This window comes from Nomascus leucogenys, chromosome 16, assembly GCF_006542625.1.
Source record: "Nomascus leucogenys isolate Asia chromosome 16, Asia_NLE_v1, whole genome shotgun sequence".
Lineage (NCBI taxonomy): Eukaryota > Metazoa > Chordata > Mammalia > Primates > Hylobatidae > Nomascus > Nomascus leucogenys.
Window position 1 is genome coordinate 36,541,423 of NC_044396.1, and position 20,711 is coordinate 36,562,133.

The 20,711-nt window shown below is 41.2% G+C and overlaps 1 protein-coding gene across 1 annotated transcript in view; it reads right to left on the reverse strand.

Annotated features, from left to right (window-relative positions):
* Positions 1–407: 407 nt before the first annotated feature.
* Positions 408–20,711, reverse strand: part of PRKDC (protein kinase, DNA-activated, catalytic subunit) — a 184,772-nt gene continuing 164,468 nt past the window's right edge. The window contains exons 74-85 of the mRNA XM_030795536.1: positions 15,726–15,813; positions 15,481–15,624; positions 11,749–11,953; positions 10,371–10,438; positions 9,028–9,248; positions 8,812–8,904; positions 5,715–5,804; positions 5,439–5,510; positions 5,170–5,371; positions 4,395–4,583; positions 3,547–3,686; positions 408–1,681 (exon numbers count right to left, since the gene is read on the reverse strand). Of these exons, the coding sequence (XP_030651396.1) occupies positions 1,477–1,681; positions 3,547–3,686; positions 4,395–4,583; positions 5,170–5,371; positions 5,439–5,510; positions 5,715–5,804; positions 8,812–8,904; positions 9,028–9,248; positions 10,371–10,438; positions 11,749–11,953; positions 15,481–15,624; positions 15,726–15,813 (1,717 nt within the window). The 3' untranslated portion in view covers positions 408–1,476. The remainder of the gene's footprint in view (positions 1,682–3,546; positions 3,687–4,394; positions 4,584–5,169; positions 5,372–5,438; positions 5,511–5,714; positions 5,805–8,811; positions 8,905–9,027; positions 9,249–10,370; positions 10,439–11,748; positions 11,954–15,480; positions 15,625–15,725; positions 15,814–20,711) is intronic.

Genomic DNA, 20,711 nt, shown 5'->3' on the forward strand with positions numbered 1-20,711 from the left:
TACTCCAAAGTGGGCTTACTTTGGTCATTTTTGTGCAAAAATATTTACTAGATCATGTGTACCAGATTTTTCACATACACGATTACTTATTTTTCTTTACAGATGAAATTTGGTTCAATAGGTGTCATTTGTAGAGAAGATAAATTTGTTATTTTTAAAAATAGACATGGGATCTCACTATATTGCCCACATTGGTCTTTAACTCCTGGACTCAAGGAGTTCAAGCCTTGGCCTCCCAACGTGCTTGGATCACAAGTGTAAGCCATTGTGCCTGGCCATAAATGTTTATTTTAAATGCCATAATGTATTTAACCTGCATTTATCAGAACAAACTAGGCAAGTAATATAATAAACTATTTTGTAAGATGAGTATTTTGCTCTTGAAACTGCATAAAAGAGATACACACTACTTTTGGAAAAAAACTTTATTAAACACTCAAGAGTATACTTCTCAAAATCACAGAAGAGCTTCCAAATACAAGTGTTAGAAGGAAAAAAAAACCAAAACAACAAAAAGCTAAAAGCCAATCAGAAACAGTTTGGGTGTGCAGGGGACTGCAGGCGGGGACAGCGACTGCACATGGGAAGGAGCCACTTTTGTATTCCATAATTTGATCTTCTTGTGCTAGAATGCATGCTTTTTTTCCTCCAAATGAGGAATTCATTTCAAATAGGAATTTCTTTTATTCTCCTGGAACTGAAATGCTTACTACTATCCCTAACATCAACCATGGGATTTTTGAAGTTATCCCAAATTTGCAATACAAAGCACTTTTATGTATCTTCCAGTTGTAGATTGGAACAGCAAAAGTGAATGCTACGACCAAAATTTTTACCCTCCTAAATAAAGACGTTCCCTTCTAGAGAGCAAATCTATCATAAAATGTCAAAACTAGAAGAGAAAAAAATGAAAGGAAAAAACCTAGAAAAATATCCTAAAATATCAAATGCAGTCATTTCTAAATATAAGCCATAATTATAGCTTTACCTATTGTTATTGTTCCTATGCTGCTTCTACAATGTTACATCAACTATACTTAGCTTTACTCTCCCAAAATCTTGGTGATGAAGCCTTCTGAGTGTGCTTTCCAATGTGCCAGAACCAGAAGGGCATTCCAAGGCTCCCCCACATTTCCTCCGTTTATGGAGACAGCTGTTTCACTAACTTGCAGCACTTGTAAATGCTTTGAAAGCTGATCACATACTATATTCTTGACTTAATACTTTGGTAAGCCTGGATATATATCTTTCTATAAACCTCACCTAATCTTTGATGTTACTATAACCTTATCTTTGATTTAACCCATATACATTTACTCATCATAATCTTGATTTAAACTCATGCTACAAAACTGTAGCACAAAAGACATTTCTCTTTAGCGTTTCAGGAAAATCAGCTCATGGAATGCTGCCAACCAAAGTATAGTAGATTCTTTAAACAATGTAATGCTTTCTATCTACAGACTCCCACAGACCTCACATCCAGGGCTCCCATCCTTCCCAGGTTCTGCCAAGGATGTTGGGGTCTGTCGCCTGGTCCATCAAGCACTTCACTTGAATCTCTTCTGAAAGCCCACCCTCTGGTTCTCGGGCACGAATGTTGTGATCTTTGCTTCCTCGTGCCACAGCCACATAGTCTCTGAAGGCAGGGGCCTTCTCATGACCCAGGAGTAGCTCATCACTGGAAAAAGAACAAACACAGAAAACACAAAGCATGTGTTATTTTCCTTTGTTGCCTGCATCCCTAGTGATCCTATCCAAACACATTCCCCAAGTCATCACTCACAGTGTATTTTCTGTGGCTTATAACCTTGAGGTCAAAGACTAGATTTGTAGGAAAACAGAACATGAATTATGCTGCTCAAGTTTTTGTGTGAATGTATGCCTTCACTTCTCCTGAGTGAATTCCTAGGATTCACCTAGGAGTGGCATTGATGGGTCCAATGGTAACTCTATGTTTAACTTTGTGAAGAACTGCCACTTTCCCACAGCAGCTACATCCTTTCCCACTCCCACCAGCAGAGTATGAGGAGTCCACCTTCTCTACATCCTCAACACTTGTTAGATTCCTTTTTTTTTTTTTAAACTAAAAAAAAAGAAAGTTTAAAAAATTTTTGGTAGAGATAGGGTCTTGCTATGTTGCCCAGGCTAGACTTGAACTCCCGGGCTCTAGTTATCCTCCTGCCTTGGCCTCCCAAAGTGCTGGGATTACAGGTGTGAGCCACTGCATTAGCCCCATTTAAAAACTATAGCCATCTGGCGAGGTGTGGTGGCTCGCCTGAGGTCAGGAGTTCGAGACCAGCCTGGCCAACATGGCGAAACCCCATTTCTACTAAAAATACAAAAATTACCAGGCGTGGTAGCATGCACCTGTAATTCCAGCTACTCAGGAGGCTGGGACAGGAGGATCACTTGAACCCAGGAGGTGGAGGTTGCAGTGAGCCCAGATCGTGCCACTGCACTCCAGCCTGGGTGGCAGAGCGAGACTTTGTCTCAAAAATAAATAAATTAATTAATTAATTAAATAATAGCCATCCTAGCAGGTGTGAGGTAGTATCTCACTTGGATTTCCCTGATGACTAGTGATGTTGAGCATTTTTTCATGCTGCTTATTGGCCATTTGTATATTTTCATTAGAGAAATGTCAGTTCAAGTCTTTTGACCATTTTTTTTTTTTTTTTTTTTTTTTTTTTTGAGACAGGGTCTTGCTCTGTCACCCAGGCCGGAGTGCAATGGCGCGATCTCAGCTCACTGCAACCTCTGCCTCCTGGGTTCAAGCGATCCTCCTGCCTCAGCCTCCCTAGTAGCAGGGATTACAGGCATGAGCCACTGCGCCCAGCCCTGACCATTTTTAATTGGGTTATCTGTCTATCTATTATTAGGCAATAAGAGTTTTTTAATGTATTCTAGATACAAGGACCTAACTTCATTCTTTTGCCAGCGCTATTTGTTGGAAAGGTCACTGAATGGTCTTGGCACCCTTGTCAAAAATAAGTTGACAACAAATTGCCACTATTACTTAATTCTAAAGTCCAACTTTTTTCATTCCTGTGAATCATCTCCATAAATTTCTATTTGCTTTAGACCTCAACAAGAAAAAACTTTAAGGCTAACCTAAAAGCCAACCCAAATTGGATTCTCATCTAACAAGCCCACACCGTGCTTTTCATACCTAGGTACTATATCCATCAGGGTCAAACACCCTAAAAAGGACAAAAGCAAATTTAAAACCTAAGTCTCCTCATGCATGTAACAATATTCTGGCAACTGTCTAAGAGTGCACCTTCTGTTTCTCCAATTGGCACCACTGTTCCAGAGACTGAGTGTAAACCTCAAGACAGTGCAGGGGTCACATACATCAGAGTTGCAGGCCTTGCCCTGGCTTTGGGGAAGTCAGCCTCTCTAAGCCCTGCTTTCCTCCTCAATGAAAGCAGAGGTCATGCTAACAGAGTATGAAGTGCTCAGCACTTTGTACATATGTTGGTTCCTCGAGAAACAGTAACATGTTGGTAGTCCGTTAGTTTTTTCCACATATAAAAATCTTACCAAGTAATGACTGCTGGATTGGCACCTGCTAACTTTCTCTTAGCGTAACATATTTTCTGTCGAGGGTACCAATTTTTTTCAGCAACATTTATTTCTTGAATCCATGACCCTCCTTTTTTCAGCATTTTCTGTTCAAAATTCTAGAAGAAAAGAATATGATTTTCCCAGTTGATCATAATGGTATATACAATCATGCCCAAACAGATTAAATCTAGTAATGATCTTAAAGTAAACAAACATCTATAACCAGGAGCAGCCTTGCTTTCCTCTCTACAGCTACAAAGCTGTTCATACAGACTCCATGGCGCACACATCACGAGACAAGGGGCCTCAGCAGGCCCCTTATTTCTCCAAATAAAGGTTTTGCCTCTTAACTTTTTTTTTTTTTTGAGGCAGAGTTTCACTTTTGTCGCCCAGGCTGGAGTGCAGTGGCGTGATCTCGGCTCACTGCAACCTCTGCCTCCCGGTTTCAAGCCAGTCTCCTGCCTCAGCCTCCCAAGGAGCTGGGATTACAGGTGTGCGTTACCACGCCCAGCTAATTTCTGTATTTTTAGTAGAGACACGGTTTTACCATGTTGGCCAGGCTGGTCTCCAACTCCTGACCTCAGGTGATCCTCCCGTCTCTGCCTCCCAAACTTTTGGGATTATAGGCGTGAGCCACTGGGCCTGGCCTCAACTGGTTTTCAAGCCAGACAATCCTAAATACTAACTTTGAGAAATGCTGTACAAAATAATGCAAATATTTTCATCAACATGATTCAATGCACTTCCATCATACACGGGAGATACCAGCTTGATCATGGGGACACTGTCACAAAAGTGAAAAGTGCACATGAAACAAAACCTACTTTCCAATCAAATGAGGGCTCCTTGACAAACACATCCATGGTGTTGGTGAGCAGGCCAGGGTCTGAGCGGAAGGCCCGGAGCGCGTGTACCATGACGCTGTACATAAGGCCCATTTCTTTCATTGGTAACATCAGATTGATAAATTGGCGAGTTAGCCGAAAAGGCATCAACTCAGGGACTGGAAGAAACTAAACAAGAAAAAAAGGCAAGGAGCAGACTATGTAAGCCAGAACTCTCAAAGTACCGAGCACAAACGGCAGCATCCTCACATAGTTACTGTTCACATTTAGTAAAAATACAGACTCTGCTTCCCTTGAAATCAGCTACACAGATGTGAGTTCCTACGCTCAAGAGTAACCACCTCGACTTGCATTATCCCTCAGTGCAAAACCCACGTGCACAGGATACGGGGCCGCAGAGATTGAGAAGGATGATCCAAAACATTCAGAGGTTAACCAGAGAAAAGATCTGTATCACATTTTTTACCAGACATTTTTTATTATGGGGCTTCCTAAAACTTCCTTAGGGTCTTCCTTTGATCCGTGAACACATTTGATTCCCGGCTCTGATGATATCACTGATCACCATGACTTCTGTGACCTGACTGAATGAGGCTGAACTAAGTGATTATCCCTTTCTGCATTCAATGACCATGACAAAATGAATCTAACTAATATGTTGTTTTTCCTTAAAAACTGTCTATTTCTGGAGGGTGTTGAAAGTCCTATGATGACTCTCGCCTCGCCCAGGATCACGAGAGCACGGCAAGCGCACCTGTGTAGCAGATCCAAACGCATGCCCAAAGTCGATCCCGATCATGCCGCCGGTCTCCATGGCCACCATAAAGTTGTTCAGATGTCTGTCTCCAATCCCGAGGATCCAGTGGCTGATGCATATCAGAGCGTGAGAGCTGGCGAAGTGGGAGCGGAGCGCCAGGAAAGCCTCAGGGCTTGTACTCATCCTCACAAAGGCCCGCCTACAAGAAAGACACTGCTGTGCGGCTGCTGTGATCCCACTAAGGGTGAGGGCAGAAGGGTACTTACTTTAAGAGATCAGCAGGCACTTTACTTTCTCGTTTTCTAAAAGATGTGACTGTTTCAGTACGATTAGCGCCCCTATGATTTAATAATAGAAACATCTAATTAGAAAAAATTTCTCTGACTTAAAATTTAAATTTTAAAACTTTTTGTTTATATTGAGACTCTAATATCGAATAATCTTGATGATCTCTCTGAGGCAAAGCTTTCTAAGAATCAAAAGAAAACATGCAATTTGCAGAAGAATGAACTAATACAAAGAAAAATCAAAACCAAACTTACTTATACATTAGCATGTAAGCTCCAACATCATGTTTTCCTGACATTTTTGTCAGCCAATCTTTATATTCACATGGTGGTGCCTTGGGATCACTAATGAGTGAGAAAAGGGGAATTGGAATTAGGAAGATTTTAGCATTATGTGATTTCAAAGGCAAAGATCACCAAGAATTCATTGAAAAATAGCAAAGATGCAGGAAAAAATAATATGACTTTTAACCATATTCAATATTAACACTGAACCCACATTACTCTGGATCTTGAATTTCAATATACCATTATTCATTCTTAATTACTCCTAAAGAAATCCAAGCAATTGCCTATGAAAAATTCAGGTACGAAACCATCAGATCCAATAAATTTCCCACTGACATAGAGAGGAATAAGATGAACTAAACATAACTGTTTATTAACCAGGCATGCAATTCTGAAACTTTGACCTAGAAAGAACCATAGCAAGACGGCGACAGCACCACAGGCAGCTGCTGGAAGCCTCAGGCCGTGTCACTACCATAGCCAAAAAGCCCGCACAGTTTTGCTAAAGATGGATTATGTCTGTTTTTATCATTATTTAGACCACTTCCACATCTTTTTCTTTTTCTTTTTGGCCCACTGCAACCTCTGCCTCCTGGATTCAAGTGATTCTCCTGCCTCAGCTTCCTGAGTAGCTGGGATTACAGGCAAATGCCACCACGCCCACCTAATTTCTGTATTTTTAGTACAAATGGGGTTTCACCATGTTGGCCAGGCTGGTCTTGAATGCCTGACCTCGTGATCCGCCCGCCTCGGCCTCCGAAAGTGCTGGGATTACAGGTGTGAGCCACCACGCCCGGCCTCTTTTTCTTTTCTTTCTCTTTTTTTTTTTTTTTTTTTTTTTTGAGACAGAGTCTTACTCTGTCACCCAGGCTGGAGTGCAGTGGTGCAATCTTGGCTTGCTGCAACCTCTACCTCCTGGGTTCAAGCAATTCTCATGCCTCAGCCTCCTAAGTGGCTGGGATTACAGGTGCCCGCCACTACGCCCAGCTAATTTTTCTATTTTCAGTAGAGACAGGGTTTCGCCATGTTGACCAGACTGGTCTCGAATTCCTGACCTCAGGCGATCCAACCACCTCGGCCTCCCAAAGTGCTGGGATTACAGACGTGAGCTGCTGCACCCGACCAGTGCCACATCTTTCTTCATATTTCCAATAGGTAGATATACACACAATCCCTAGTAAGTATGAGAAAATATTTTTTCTTTTTTCTTCCAATAAGCCCTCTGCACTCCTATGAGAAAGTATTTTCTTAAATGACAATGGATGCTTAAGTGAACTTGAAAAGCTGTTTTCAATGTTTCCTAGGAAAAAGGCAGTACCTGGGCAGTGGGAAACAATGTGATATACGTATGTTTAAGTACTTTTGTGTGAAAAGCTTTAACAAGTTTTCCCAATAAAATCTAAAGACAGAACAGTTTCATGTGTGACTTAGCAATTCAGTCACTTCAGGTGAAATCTTTTCTGAGTTGCTACTACAGTTAACTTTAAAAGTAGTCCACTCCATCTTAAAATTCTCTCCTCCTAGTTTAAAGTGAGATGAAAATTCTTAGGTTATAAAACTGTAGGCCAGGCACAGTGGCTCAGGCCTGTAATCCCAGTACTTTAGGAAGCCAAAGGGGGTGGATCACAAGGTCAAGACATCAAGATCATCCTGGCCAACATGGTGAAACCCCATCCCTACTAAAAATACAAAAATTAACTGGGCATGGTGGCGCACGCCTGTAATCCCAGCTACTCGGAAGGCTGAGGCAGGAGAATTGCTGGAACCTGGGAGGTGGAGATCGCAGTGAGCCGAGATCATGCCACTGCACTCCAGCCTGGTGACAGAGAGACTCTGTCTCAAAAAAACAAAACACTGTAACATGCTGAATTAAGAAAAACAATAGCAAGGATTTAAATAATGGGTACTGGAAGTGTCCTGTAAAAAGGCAGTTGGGAATTATTTTCATAATTCCATTATGTAAGGTGCTTTCAACTCTCCTGGTACCTATGTTAACCCTGTGCGGTTCCACGCTACCATCCCATCCCAAAAATGCAGGCAGGTACCATGGGAAAGGCGATACCTGCTTGGCACCTGCATTGTCAGGCAGAGCCTCAGTGCCAGGGCCAGATCTGGAATTTGTGAGACTCCAGGAAGCGTGCTCATCAGTTGTCCTGTCTTCCAGGAAAAGTAGAAACAATTCTAAGCAAAGGACTCAAATGTCTGGAACTAAAAGTTGGTGAACACTGCCCTGTAATTATCACCTGGGAATGAGTTTGATAAGAATATGCTTGATTTTTTCAGAAATCTTTCCGGACTGAAGGGAACACTGCACCTATTTAAAAACTTTTAAGAAAGAATCAGAGGACATCAAAGAGAAATAAGCCCTGAAGCTGTTCCTTCATCCTACAGCTCGTCACCCAAACCTGTCAACTTTGGTTGTCAAAACCTGTCAACCCTCAAAATGTTTCTCATGTTGTCCTTATTTTTCTTTACAAAAACAAAAAGGAAATAAAAAAAAAACCTTGTGGTTAAAATATACATGTTAATTGTAGAAAACTTGGAAAATAGAGAAAAGGATAAAGAAAAATAAAAAAGCATCCATATCATGACCTAGAATTAATTATTAGTAATCCCAGCTACCCCACTTTACAGGCTAAGTGACACAGGACAGGTTACTTCACCTTTCTGGGCCTCAGCTTCCTCAACTGTATAGCAGTGATAATAATACTTACCTTGTAGGTTGTTGGTGAGAAGTAAATTGGTTCATACATGTTAAAAATTGAGAACAGTGCCTAGCCCACAGAAAATGTTTTACTACATGTTATCTGCTAATTTTATTATTATTTATTTCCTTCAACAATTTTTCTTCCCCCCACCCAAAGTTAATAAATATTTTGTATTATGGTAAAATATCTGCAACTACTGGTTAGCAGCCAGCACTCCATTTGGTTTATTGACCCAGCCAGCAGACTGCGGGGCAGGCAGTGTGGGCTCTCAAGCACGCCTGTCACGGCCCCGACCTGCCACTGGAGAAGTGAGGGGAGGCGACTGCTGGGGGAGCAGGGCGTGTGGCCGCCCTTACCTCAGGTAAGCCGCCTTCTCCTCTTGGGACATGGTGTTCAAAAGAAGGTCCTTCAAGGTAACAGTATTTTCAAGCCACTCAATTAATCCTAACCTGAAAGGGAGAATAAAAGGTTAACGAGTAAACCCAAACTGCTCTTTCTTCACTAGAAAAACAGTCCCGTGGACGCCAAGCAATATGCAGCAGCCTACTAGCTGGGAGCAGCCTGGCAGTTACCTGGAGGTCATGGGCACCACGCTATAGGTCCTCAGCTGCAGGGCCCTCTGGCTGCAGGCGGAGTCTCGGGCCAGGATCCCATTCATGACCTGGAAGAGCTGCTCCACGCGCTGGTCCTGCCGCAGGTCCTCGCCACCCTTCACCAGGAAAGGGTGTTCCCTCTCGTCATGGCCACGGATGATGATGCGCTTGGGCCTTCGCATAGACGCCATGACTGTCACCTTCAAAAATCAGAATGTCACTTCAGGGCACAGGCTAGCCGCGTGTCAAACTCAGAGGGAAAAGCCAGACTGGCTGTGAGCATTCCTCCGCGGAGCCGCCCTCTGAAGACAGTGCCAAAGAGCAGAGCGCCCAAGCCAGCAACGAATTTCTGCTACCTGCTTGTGCCTGACTGCTGTGCCCGCAGAAATGTTGTATTCCTGATTATAAATACTTGCTTATGATACCTTTAGCAAGCAGCAACAGCAAACATGCAAACTTTCTACAGTAGTAAGCTAATGCTACACATATTTTATAGTGGATACTCACACACAGCCTACTCTTTCAGTTTATATCTTAAATAGAACTGTTGTTCAAACACTGGAGACATTATATTAAGAAACTCAGGGCCGGGAGCGGTGGCTCACGCCTATAATCCCAGCACTTTGGGAGGATGGGGCAGGTAGATCACTTGAGGTCAGGAGTTCAAGACCAGTCTGGCCAACATGGTGAAACCCTGTCTGTACTAAAAATACAAAAATTAGCCAGGCATGGTGGTGCACACCTGTATCCCAGCTACTAGGGAGGCTGAGACATGGAGAATCGCCTGAACCCAGGGTGTGGAGGTTGCAATGAGCTGAGAATGCGCCACTGCACTCCAGCCTGGGTGACAGAACAAGACTCTTGTCTCAAAAAAAAAAAAAGGCCAGGCATAGAGGCTCACACCTGTAATCCCAGCACTTTGGGGAAGCAGAGGTGGATGGATCATGAGGTCAGTTCAAGACCAGCCTAGCCAACATGGTGAAACCCTGTCTCTACTAAAAATTAAAAAAACAGCTGGGCGTGATGGCGTGCACCTGTAATCCCAGCTACTCGGGAGGCTGAGGTAGGAGAATCGTTTGAACCCGGGAGGCAGAGGTTGCAGTGAGCCGGGATCGCGCCATTGCACTCCAGCCCAGGCAACAGGGCAAGACTCTGTCTCAAAAAAAAAAAAAAAAAGGAGGAATTCAGTAAATATGCTAAACTTGATATATCTGCGATCAACATGGGCCGCTGTCTCTTATTTACTAAAGGCAAACAGATCATTCTCATATCTGAAGAACGTTCATCAGGACAGGGACTGGGTCACACACCCTCACACCTACCCGCTCATCAAACCCGGCGATTCGCACGTGGTACTCTGGCAATGGTTTTCCCCTACCGTCATATTGACCTAAAACAAACCAGAACCTTGCTTAGAAACAGCTCGTTAGACAACTGCCTGTATTTTAAAACATGCCTCTTGATCTACTTTTTAAAAAGCCAATCTAACACGATAAAACCTTTTACTGAAAAGTTTTCACTTAAAGGAAACTGACTTTAAAAAAATGTTATTTTTTGGCCAGGCACAGTGGCTCACGCCTGTAATCCCAGCACTTTGGGAGGCCAAGGCGAGCAGATCATGAGGTCAGGAGACAGAGACCATCCTGGCTTACATGGTAAAACCCCGTCTCTACTAAAAATACAAAAAATTAGCCGGGCATGGTGGTGGGCGCCTGTAGTCCCAGCTACTCGGGAGGCTGAGGCAGGAGAATGGCGTGAACTCGAGAGGTAGAGCTTGCAGTGAGCCAAGACTGCACCACTGCACTCCAGCCTGGGCGACACAGTGAGACTCCATCTCAAAAAAAAAAAAAAAAAAAAAAAAAAAAAAAAGTTATTTCTCAATTTGACTGATCTATTCTAATAGCATGGACAAATCCTAAATAGAAAAAATGATGCATTGACTAGAACACTGCATATTCTCAAGGCCAATCAAGCTGCACATGACAAGGCTGACATTTAAATGTTTTTCTTGAAATGAACCATATGTAACTGCATAGTCATTATTAATAACAAAGAAAAGTGTTTCTCCAAATATGTTTTTCTTATACCCACTGAAATGAGAACATGAATTACCAGATTAAAACTTTTTTTTCCTCTAGCAAATTCGGGGTGAAGAAAATGGAATGAATGTACACAGGTTTCCTCTGAAAAAGTCACGCCTTGAAATCTGGCCAATTTGCTGTGCATCTCTATCCTTAATATTATGATCTTTTTTCCTGCAGGTCAGTGACTTATCATTAACTTGTCACTTTTTTTTTTTTTTTAAACTTGTCACTTTAAATGGAACTGTGTACACATCCCAGGAAGTAATCTGCCTCTATATCTGTATTATATTTCTGAAGAAAAGTTATTCAGGAGCATAGCATGAATACGTTCAGAGGAAATCTATGATTGCTGTTTACCATTATTACCAAATGAAAATCTGAACATTTGTCAGAATCAGAAATATAAGAACTATAATCTCATTAAACATTTAGTAATGTGTACTCATTCATAATTAATGGATTTTCCTAATGATGAAAAATTCAGTGAATTTTAAAATTCTTTAAAAAAAGAGATAACTGTCAATATCCCAGTATCACTATTCCAGAAACCACAAGTTCTTATTACAGTGCTGTGCTCCTGACAGTACAGTTTTGTCACCCCTGGAGGTTAACTCACCAGGAATCTCCAGCTCATTTCTCAGGAACTCCACTTTGAAGTCGCTCATCCAGGGCGAACATTCTTTCAGATTCCCAGGGGGCTTTGAGTCTTTGTTCATTTTTAAAAGTAGCATGTTGGTAATGTCGTTGAAGTCACTGAGCTTCATTCTCAGTAGCTTAGAACCTCCTTTCCCAAAATGTTTATCAAATTCTTTTCCAAAAGTCTGAAATTAGTAAGAATTTACTATAAAGACTGACGTTTAGTTTGGACTTTGGAAAAGGCTCTAAGCTTATAAGTGTAATGAATGGAGTGCCCAGTGGTATATGTTTCTTCTCTGCTTTTAAGATGCATAGTTTTGGTTGGGCATGGTGGCTCATGCCTGTAATCCCAGCACTTTGGGAGTCCAAGGTAGTACGATTACTTGAGCCAAGGAGTTCGAGACCAACCCGGGCAACATAGCAAGACCCCATCTCTACAAAAAATAAAAACGTTAGCTAGGTGTGATGGCACGTGCCTGTAGTTCCATCTACTCAGGAGGGCTGAAGCGGGAGGATCACTATTGAGCCCAGGAGTCTGAAGCGACAGAGAACTATGATGATGCCACTGCACTCCAGCCTGGGTATCTGAGTGAGACCTTGTCACTAAAAAAAAAAAATTATAGTTTTGCTTTCCTTGAATATTTCAATATTCTAAAACATCCAGAGTCTGCCTTTTGTTTCTTGTGTTCCATTATAAGTGACATGGTTAATGCCTGTAATCCCAGCACTTTGGGAGGCCGAGGCAGGTGGAACACTTGAGCTCAGGAGTTCGAGACGAGCCTGGCCAACATTGTGAAACCCCGTCTCCACTTAAAATACAAAAAATTAGTCGGGTGTGGTGGCTCATGCCTGTAATCCCAGCTACTTGGGAGGCTGAGGCAGGAGAATCGCTTGAACCCAGGAGGCGGAGGCTGCAGTGGGCCGAGATCGCACCACTGCACTCCAGCCTGGGTGACAGAGTGAGACTCCGCCTCAAATAAATAAATAAATGACATGGTTGACCGGGCGCAGTGGCTCATGCCTGTAATCCCAGCACTTTGGGAGGCTGAGGGGGGTGGATCACGAGGTCAGGAGCTCAAGACCAGCCTGGCCAACATGGTGAAACCCCGTCTCTACTAAAAAGAAAAAAAAATTAGCTAAGCATGGTGGCACTCGCCTGTAGTCCCAGCTACTCAGGAGGCGGAGGCAGAATAATTGCTTGAATCCAGGAGGCGGAGGTTGCAGTGAGCTGAGATCATGCCACTGCACTCCAGCCTGGGCAACAGATTGAGACTCGGTCTCAAAAACAAAAAACAAAAACATGGTTAGTAGTGACTTTTAGTTATAAATCCTAATAAGGGCTTTAAAAACTTGGCGAAGTCATTTAACCTCTGTGCATTCATTGTCTAGTTACTAGTCTATATCATTATGATGACACAAATAACTAGGAACAAAGTTAAAAACAAAAAAATAAAGGAAGTAGTTCAACAGAAATATATGGCTCATAATTTTTGATACCAGCTGAAGAGAAAAATTTAAGAATGCTACTTTCTTTATTAAGAGTCTTTCAAGCTATTATTTTGGGTAATAAACCAGAAAAAATATTATGTAATCTTTTTTTTTTTGAGACAGAGTCTTGCTCTGTCACCCAGGCTGGAGTGCGGTGGCACGATCTCGGCTCACTGCAACCTCCGCCTCCCAGGTTCAAGTGATTCTCTTGCCTCACCCTGCTGAGTAGCTGGGACTACAGGTGCACACCACCGTTCCCAGCTAATTTTTGTATTTTTAGTAGAGATGGGTTTCACCATGTTGGCCAGACTGGTCTCGAACTCCTGACCCCATGATCCGCCCGCCTCGGCCTCCCAAAGTACTAGGATTACAGGCGTGAGCCACCACGCCCAGCAGATGTTTATTTCTAAAAGCAATTATTATAAGTACTCTACCTTAGAATATATTAATTATCTCTTTGCATTAGCCTCTACTCAGATATTTACTTGAATTATAATTCTGATATCAAATAAAAAATAAATCTCAAGAGCATTACTAGCAGTTACTCAACAGTTGTCAAGATTTACCTGATCATCTCTAATTAGAAATGTTTTTACCAAATTTATAACTAATGTCACAACATAAATCTGGTGTAAATGAAACGTGCTCTATTTTAAGACAATCCACTATAGGAAAATTGACATATATAAAACAGATTTCTTCTTTGATCTGTAAGTGGATGAAAAATGTAGAAACAATCGTCGATTCTTAGAAAGATTAGCTATTTCCAAACATAATCAGCATCATCCTATCTGAAAGACACAATGCCCTTAAGGATCCTCTAAAGTAATATTTGAGGCACTTTGCTTTGGTAGATTATTCTTTGAACAAATGCAAGTTATTTTTGATTTGGTACAAGGTGGAAAGTTCTGGACAGATTTTCTGAGGTACTAGAAATAAAACTCCAAACATATCTCCTGCCTGAAAGGAACAAAGGAGGCCTTTCTGCACCCTGCAGGCTTGGGCAGGATCAGGTGCTGCTGCAGGGGGAAGAACTGTGCTCCCCATGGATGGCCCTGCAGAGCAGTCTCAGGGCTTCCAGCAACAAAGTGGCCATGAATTCTGACACAATGTGCACACTGGCTGAAGTAGCAATGTGCTGGGGGCAGGCTAGGCTGGCGGCTATGTGGAGGCCGTGATGCTAATGGGTATGGGTTTCTTTTTGTGGTGATGAAAATGTACTAAAATTGATATGGTGATGATTTCATGACTTTGTGAATATATGTAAAACTACTGCATTGTATGCTTTAAATGGATAACTTAAGGGCCATGTGAATTACATAGTAACAAAGCAGTTACTTAAAAAGGATAAAGCTCTTCCTTTGCCCTATACATAGTGGAACTTGAGAACTCTGGCAACAAGAGTTCCAAGACTTATCTATGCCCTTAAATTTCTTGAGGTTTAATGAATAAAAGTAATTTTGACAAAAACTACAAAGAAAAGTCAGTATGACCCATGCTAAACAGAGAGATTGTAAAGTAAGGTGTTTTAGGTGAGAGAGGAAGAACACTCGACTCTTCTGGAGATCACTGCGTGGGGAGGGTTGAGAAAGGATCTAAAGGAGAAATGATGCTGACGCTAAGCCCTAAGGGCAAGTCTCCAGATGGAGGAGGGAGAGAAGGAGCCAAGCAGGCTGCAAAGGCTGACCGCAGTCTACTTGCTCCATCATTCCCATCAAATGATGGTGTGTTTTCCTTTCAACTCCAGCACTATCTGAAAGATCTCACACTTACCACACTTGTCCTAGGCACAGCTCTTGGTGAGCAGTTTTGTCATACAAACCCTTTGTATTGGGGGACTGGATCTGTCTTTTCCATATATCTCCTGAGCACCCAGAACTGTGCCCCGAACTAAGTGCTTGAAAATACTTATCAGCTTATTTAACACACAAATATTTTCTTGACCCAATATTCAAGCCATTTGAAGAACTGGAAATACCAATCTATATGTAACTTTCAGATCTAAAAATTTGAGCATGAACAACATGTAACGAAACTCTGAGGTTTTACCTACTGACCCACCTGCTACCAGCCGACCTAAAAATGTTATCAATGTGTCACAGAAAGCATGAGATCTAAAGCATTCAACAGACATTTTTAATCCAGAACTGTTCAATCATTAAATGTAACTACTGACCGTCACAACGACTCTGCTATCAAAAAAGCAGGCTGTGCCAGTCCATACCTGAATAAACTTCCTTCTAAAGGCCCCCAGGCCTGGAGCCTTTGGGTCACCCAAGGCTGCATACATTCTTTCATACATTTTTTCAATGTTTTTTTTATTTACAGGGGTTTTTGCTAGTTCAGCTCTTACATCATTGCTCCAATCCTGTCAGGGGAAAAAAAAGGTAAGAAAAAAATCAAGCTAGATTGCAATTAAGTTTTACCCAACTTCTATGTTTTATGTGCCAGAAGCTGTTCTATCATTACCTTAAAGAGCAGTTCAGGATTAGAGAGCTGATCTAAGGCATTAATAAAATCTTGAATCACTCCTCCTTGATCCAACTTACTTTTAATCCTATTAAAAAAAAATTTACAAAGTTTAGGCAATCAAATATCTTCCAAAAATCAATATATACTTTATATACTATACATATATAAAAAATGTGTTATATATTACACATATATAAAATAATGTATGTTATAGATAACTAGATATAATTTATACATATCATATATATATAACCAACTACATAGTAATTTAAAATTCCACCCAATGTTAAATGAAGCAAGAAGCATCTATTCTATCAAGAGATGAGGTTCTTAAAAAAGAATACCGATCCTACTCAAACTATTCCAAAAAACAAGGGAGGAGGGAATACGTCCAAACTCATTCTACAAGGCCAGTATTATCCTGATACCAAAACCGGACAAAGACATATCAAATAAAAGGAAAACTACAGGCCAATATCCCTGATGAACATTAATGCAAAAATCCTCCACAAAATACTTGCAAACCAAATTCAACAGCACATTAAAAAGATTATTCATCATGACCAAGTGGGACCTATTCTAGAGATGCAAGGATAGATCAACATACACAAATCAATCGTATCAACACAACAGAATAAAGGACAAAAACCACTGATCATTTTGACTGATTTAATTTAACTGAAAAAGCATTTGATAAAATTCAACATCCCTTCATGATAAAAAACTCTCAAAAAGTTAGGTATAGAAGGAACATACCTCAACACAATAAAAGCCATGTACGACACACTCACAGCTAGTGTCATACTGAACAACGAAAAACTGAAAACCTTTCTCTAAGATCTTGAACATGTTAAGGATGCCCACTGTTATTCCACATACTACTGGGAGTCTTAGCTAGAGCAAGCTGACAAGAGAAAGAAATAAAGGGTATCTATATTAGAAAGGAAGAAGTCAAATTATCCTTGCTTACAGATGATACGATCTTATATTTGGAGACACCCTTAAAGACTCCGCCACAAAACCATCAGAACTGATAAATTCAGTAAGGTTGCAGATACAAAAATCAACATACAAAAATCAGTAGCATTTCTATATGCCAACAGTGAACAATCTGAAACAGAAATTATAGAAGTAATTCTATTTACAATAGCCACAAATAAAAGAAAATACTTAGGAATAAACTTAGCCAAAGAAGTGAAAGATCTCTACAATGAAAACTGTAAAACATGGATGAAAGAAATTGAAGAGGACTCAAAGAAATGCAAAGTTAATACATGTTCATGGATGGGAAGAATCAATACTGTTAAATTTGTCCACGCTACCCAAAGCAATCTACAGAGTCAACACAATCCTTATCAAAATACCAATGACATTCTTCACAGACATAGGAAAAACAATCCTAAAATTTGTATGGAACCACAAGACCCAGAATAGCCAAAGCCACCCTGAGCAAAAAAAATAAAACTGGCACAATCACATTATCTAACTTCAAATTATATTACAGAGCTATAGTAACCCAAATGGCATGACACTGGCATAAACACAGACACATAAGCCAATGGAATAGAATAGAGAACCCAGAAATAAATTCACATACCTGCAGTGAATCCATTTTTTCATAAATGTGCCAAGAACATACATCAGGGAAAGGACAGTCTCCAATAAATGGTCCTGGGAAAACTGGGTATCCATATGCAGAATAATGAAACTAGACCCCTATCTCTCACCACATACAAAAATAAAATCCAAACGGATTAAAGACTTAAACCTAAGATCTCAACCAATAAAACTACAAATACAAAAACAGGAAACTCTCCAGGACACTGGTCTGGGCACAAAGATTTCTTAAGTAATACCCACAGGCACATGCAACCAAAGCAAAAATGGACAAACAGGAGGATCACATCAAGTCAAAAAGCTTCTGCACAGCAAAGGAAACAATAAAGTGAAGGGACAACCCACAGAATGGGCGAAAACATTTGCAAACTACCCATCTGACAAGGAATAAATAACCAAAATATGGCCAGGCACGGTGCCTCATGTCTGTAATCCCAGCACTATGGGAGGCCGAAGCAGGCAGATCATGAGGTCAGGTGTTCGAGACCAGCCTGGCCAACATGGTGAAACCCTGTCCCTACTAAAAATACAAAAATTAGCGGGGTGTGGTGGCGCTCGCCTGTAATCCCAGCTACTCAGGAGGCTGAGGCAGATGAATCGCTTGAACCCGGGAGGTGCAGGTTGCAGTGAGCAGAGACTGCACCACTGCACTCTACCCTGGGCAACAGAGCAATACATTGCCTCAAAAACAAACAAAAAACAACCAAAATATATAATAAACTCAAACAACTCAATAGGAAAAAAAATCCAATCTCATTTTAAAATGGGGCAAAAGATCTGAATAGACATTTCTCAAAAGAAAACATACAAATGGCAAACAGGTACATAAAAACGTGCTCAACATCAATGAACATCAGAGAAATGCAAATCAAAACCACAACGAGGTATCATCTCACCCCCAGCAATAACAAATGCTGGCAAGGATGTAGAGAGAGGAACCCTTGTATACTACTGGTGGGAATGTAAACTAATATAACCACTATGAAGAACACTATGGAGATTCCTAAAAAAAACTACAACTAGAAGTACCATATAATCCAGAAATCCCACTACTGGATATATACCCAAAAGAAAGGATATCAGTATGATATCTGCACTCCCATGTTTATTGCAGCACTATTCACAACGGCCAAAATTTGGAAGCAACCTAAGTGTCCATCAACACACGAACGAAGAAAATGCAGTACATACATGCAACAGAGTACTATTTAGCCATAAAAAAGAATGAGATCCTGTCACTTGAAACAACATGGATGGAACTGAAGGACATTATGTGAAATAAGTCAGGCACAGAAAAACTTCACATGTTCTTACTCATTTGTGGAAGCTAAAAATTAAAACAATTGAACTCATGGGGAGGGGAGGTGGAAAGTGGGGATGGTTAATGGGCACGAAAATAGTTAGGAAAAACAGGATCTAGTATTTAGTGGCACAACAGGGTGACTACAGTAAAACTTTTTTTTTTTTTTTTTTTTTTTTTGAGACGGAGTTTTGCTCTGTCGCCCAGGCTGGAGTGCAGTGGCTTGATCTCAGCTCACTGCAAGCTCCGCCTCCCAGGTTCACGCCATTCTCCTGCCTCAGCCTCCCAAGGTGCTGGGACTATAGGTGCCTGCCACCATGCCCGGCTAATTTTTTGTATTTTTAGTAGAGACGGGGTTTCACTGCATTAGCCAGGATGGTCTCGATCTCCTGACCTCGTGATCCGCCCGCCTCAGCCTCCCAAAGTGCTGGGATTACAGGTGTGAGCCACCACGCCCGGCCTGACTACGGTAAATTTTTATTGTACATTTAAAAATAACTAAGAGTATAACTGGAATGTTTATAACACGAAGAAATGATAAATGCTTGAAGTGATGGATATTCCACTTCCCCTGATGTGATTGTTACACACTGTATGCCTGTATCAAAATATCCCATGTACCCCATAAACATAGACACCTACTATGTACCCATAAAAATTAAAAATTAAAATAAAGAGCTGCTCTTAGATAAAAGCAAATCTTGCAACTGATGTTGACATTTTGACGTATATAACTCAATATATATAGTTTCTGAAGTTACATTATGAAAGAAAAGGTCACTTTTTAAAAAACAGGGTCTCATTATGATGTCCAGGTTGGACTGCAGTGGCAACTCACAAGTTCAGTCATAGCTCACTGCAGCCTTGAATTCCTGGACTCAAGCAATTCTCCCACCTCAGCCTCCTAAGTAGTTGGAGGTACAGTCACGCACCACCATGCTTAGCTTATTTTTATTTTAATATTTTAGAGATGAGATCTCACTATGTTGCCAAGGCTGGTCATGAACTCTTGGCCTCAAGCGATTCTTCCACATTGGCCTCCCAAGTAGTTGGTATTATAGGCTTAGACCATCATGCCCAGCAAGGTCACTTTCTTGACACACTGTCTCTCACATCTTTTTCTCTTCTTTCATTTTTCAAGACAATAGCTGTCTGTTCAGAGAAACAATATGGTGGGCAGGGCCTCAGTAGGGCAGGGGTGTGTTCACAGATAAGCCACCCACTAACCGCAACAGAAACTGGGCCTCAGCCGGGCATGGTGGCTCACACCTATAATCTAACTTTGGGAGGCCAAGGTGGGCGGATCACCTGAGGTCACCTGAGGTCAGGAGTTCAAGACCAGCCTGGCCAAGGTGGCAAAACCCTGTCTCTACTAAAAATACAAAAATTAGCTGGGCATAGTGGCACACGCTTGTAATCCCAGCTACTCGGGAGGCTGAGGCAGGGAGAACTGCTTAAACCTGGGAGGCGGAGGTTGCAGCTGAGATTGCACTGCACTAGGTGACAGCGCAATACTCCGTCTCAAAAAATAATAATAATAATAATAATAAAGAAATAAAAAAACAAATTTAAAAAAATTAAAAAAAAAAAGATGCCAACGCTTTTCTTCATCTTGTCAAAATCGATACATTCAAAATGAGGCAGATCTGCTCATAATTAAAAACAAACAAACAAAAAAGCCCCAAAACCTCATGATGCAGAATGTCACTAAAACACTACACAGTTTGTGTACAAAGCATCCCTGAAATATTTGCACACTATTGCTCACTCATCATCGGTCTCAACTCATAAATCCATTTAAGAGTGGACAGGATGACACCTGAGGCCATCTACTGAGTCCTAATTAAAAGGAAGAGTTGTTCTGTGTATTTTAAATTACAGGACAATTTCAGGAGCTGATTTCAAAAATCATCTCATCTAGTCTATCCCAAGCAATCATGACTATATGAGCAGAATGTTTTGTTAGCAGTGTAAGATGAAAGTATTTTAAAAGGAGATACACCCTTTAACAAGTAACATACCCAGAATAGACATATTCAACAAAGCGATGGCTAAGATTATTCTTC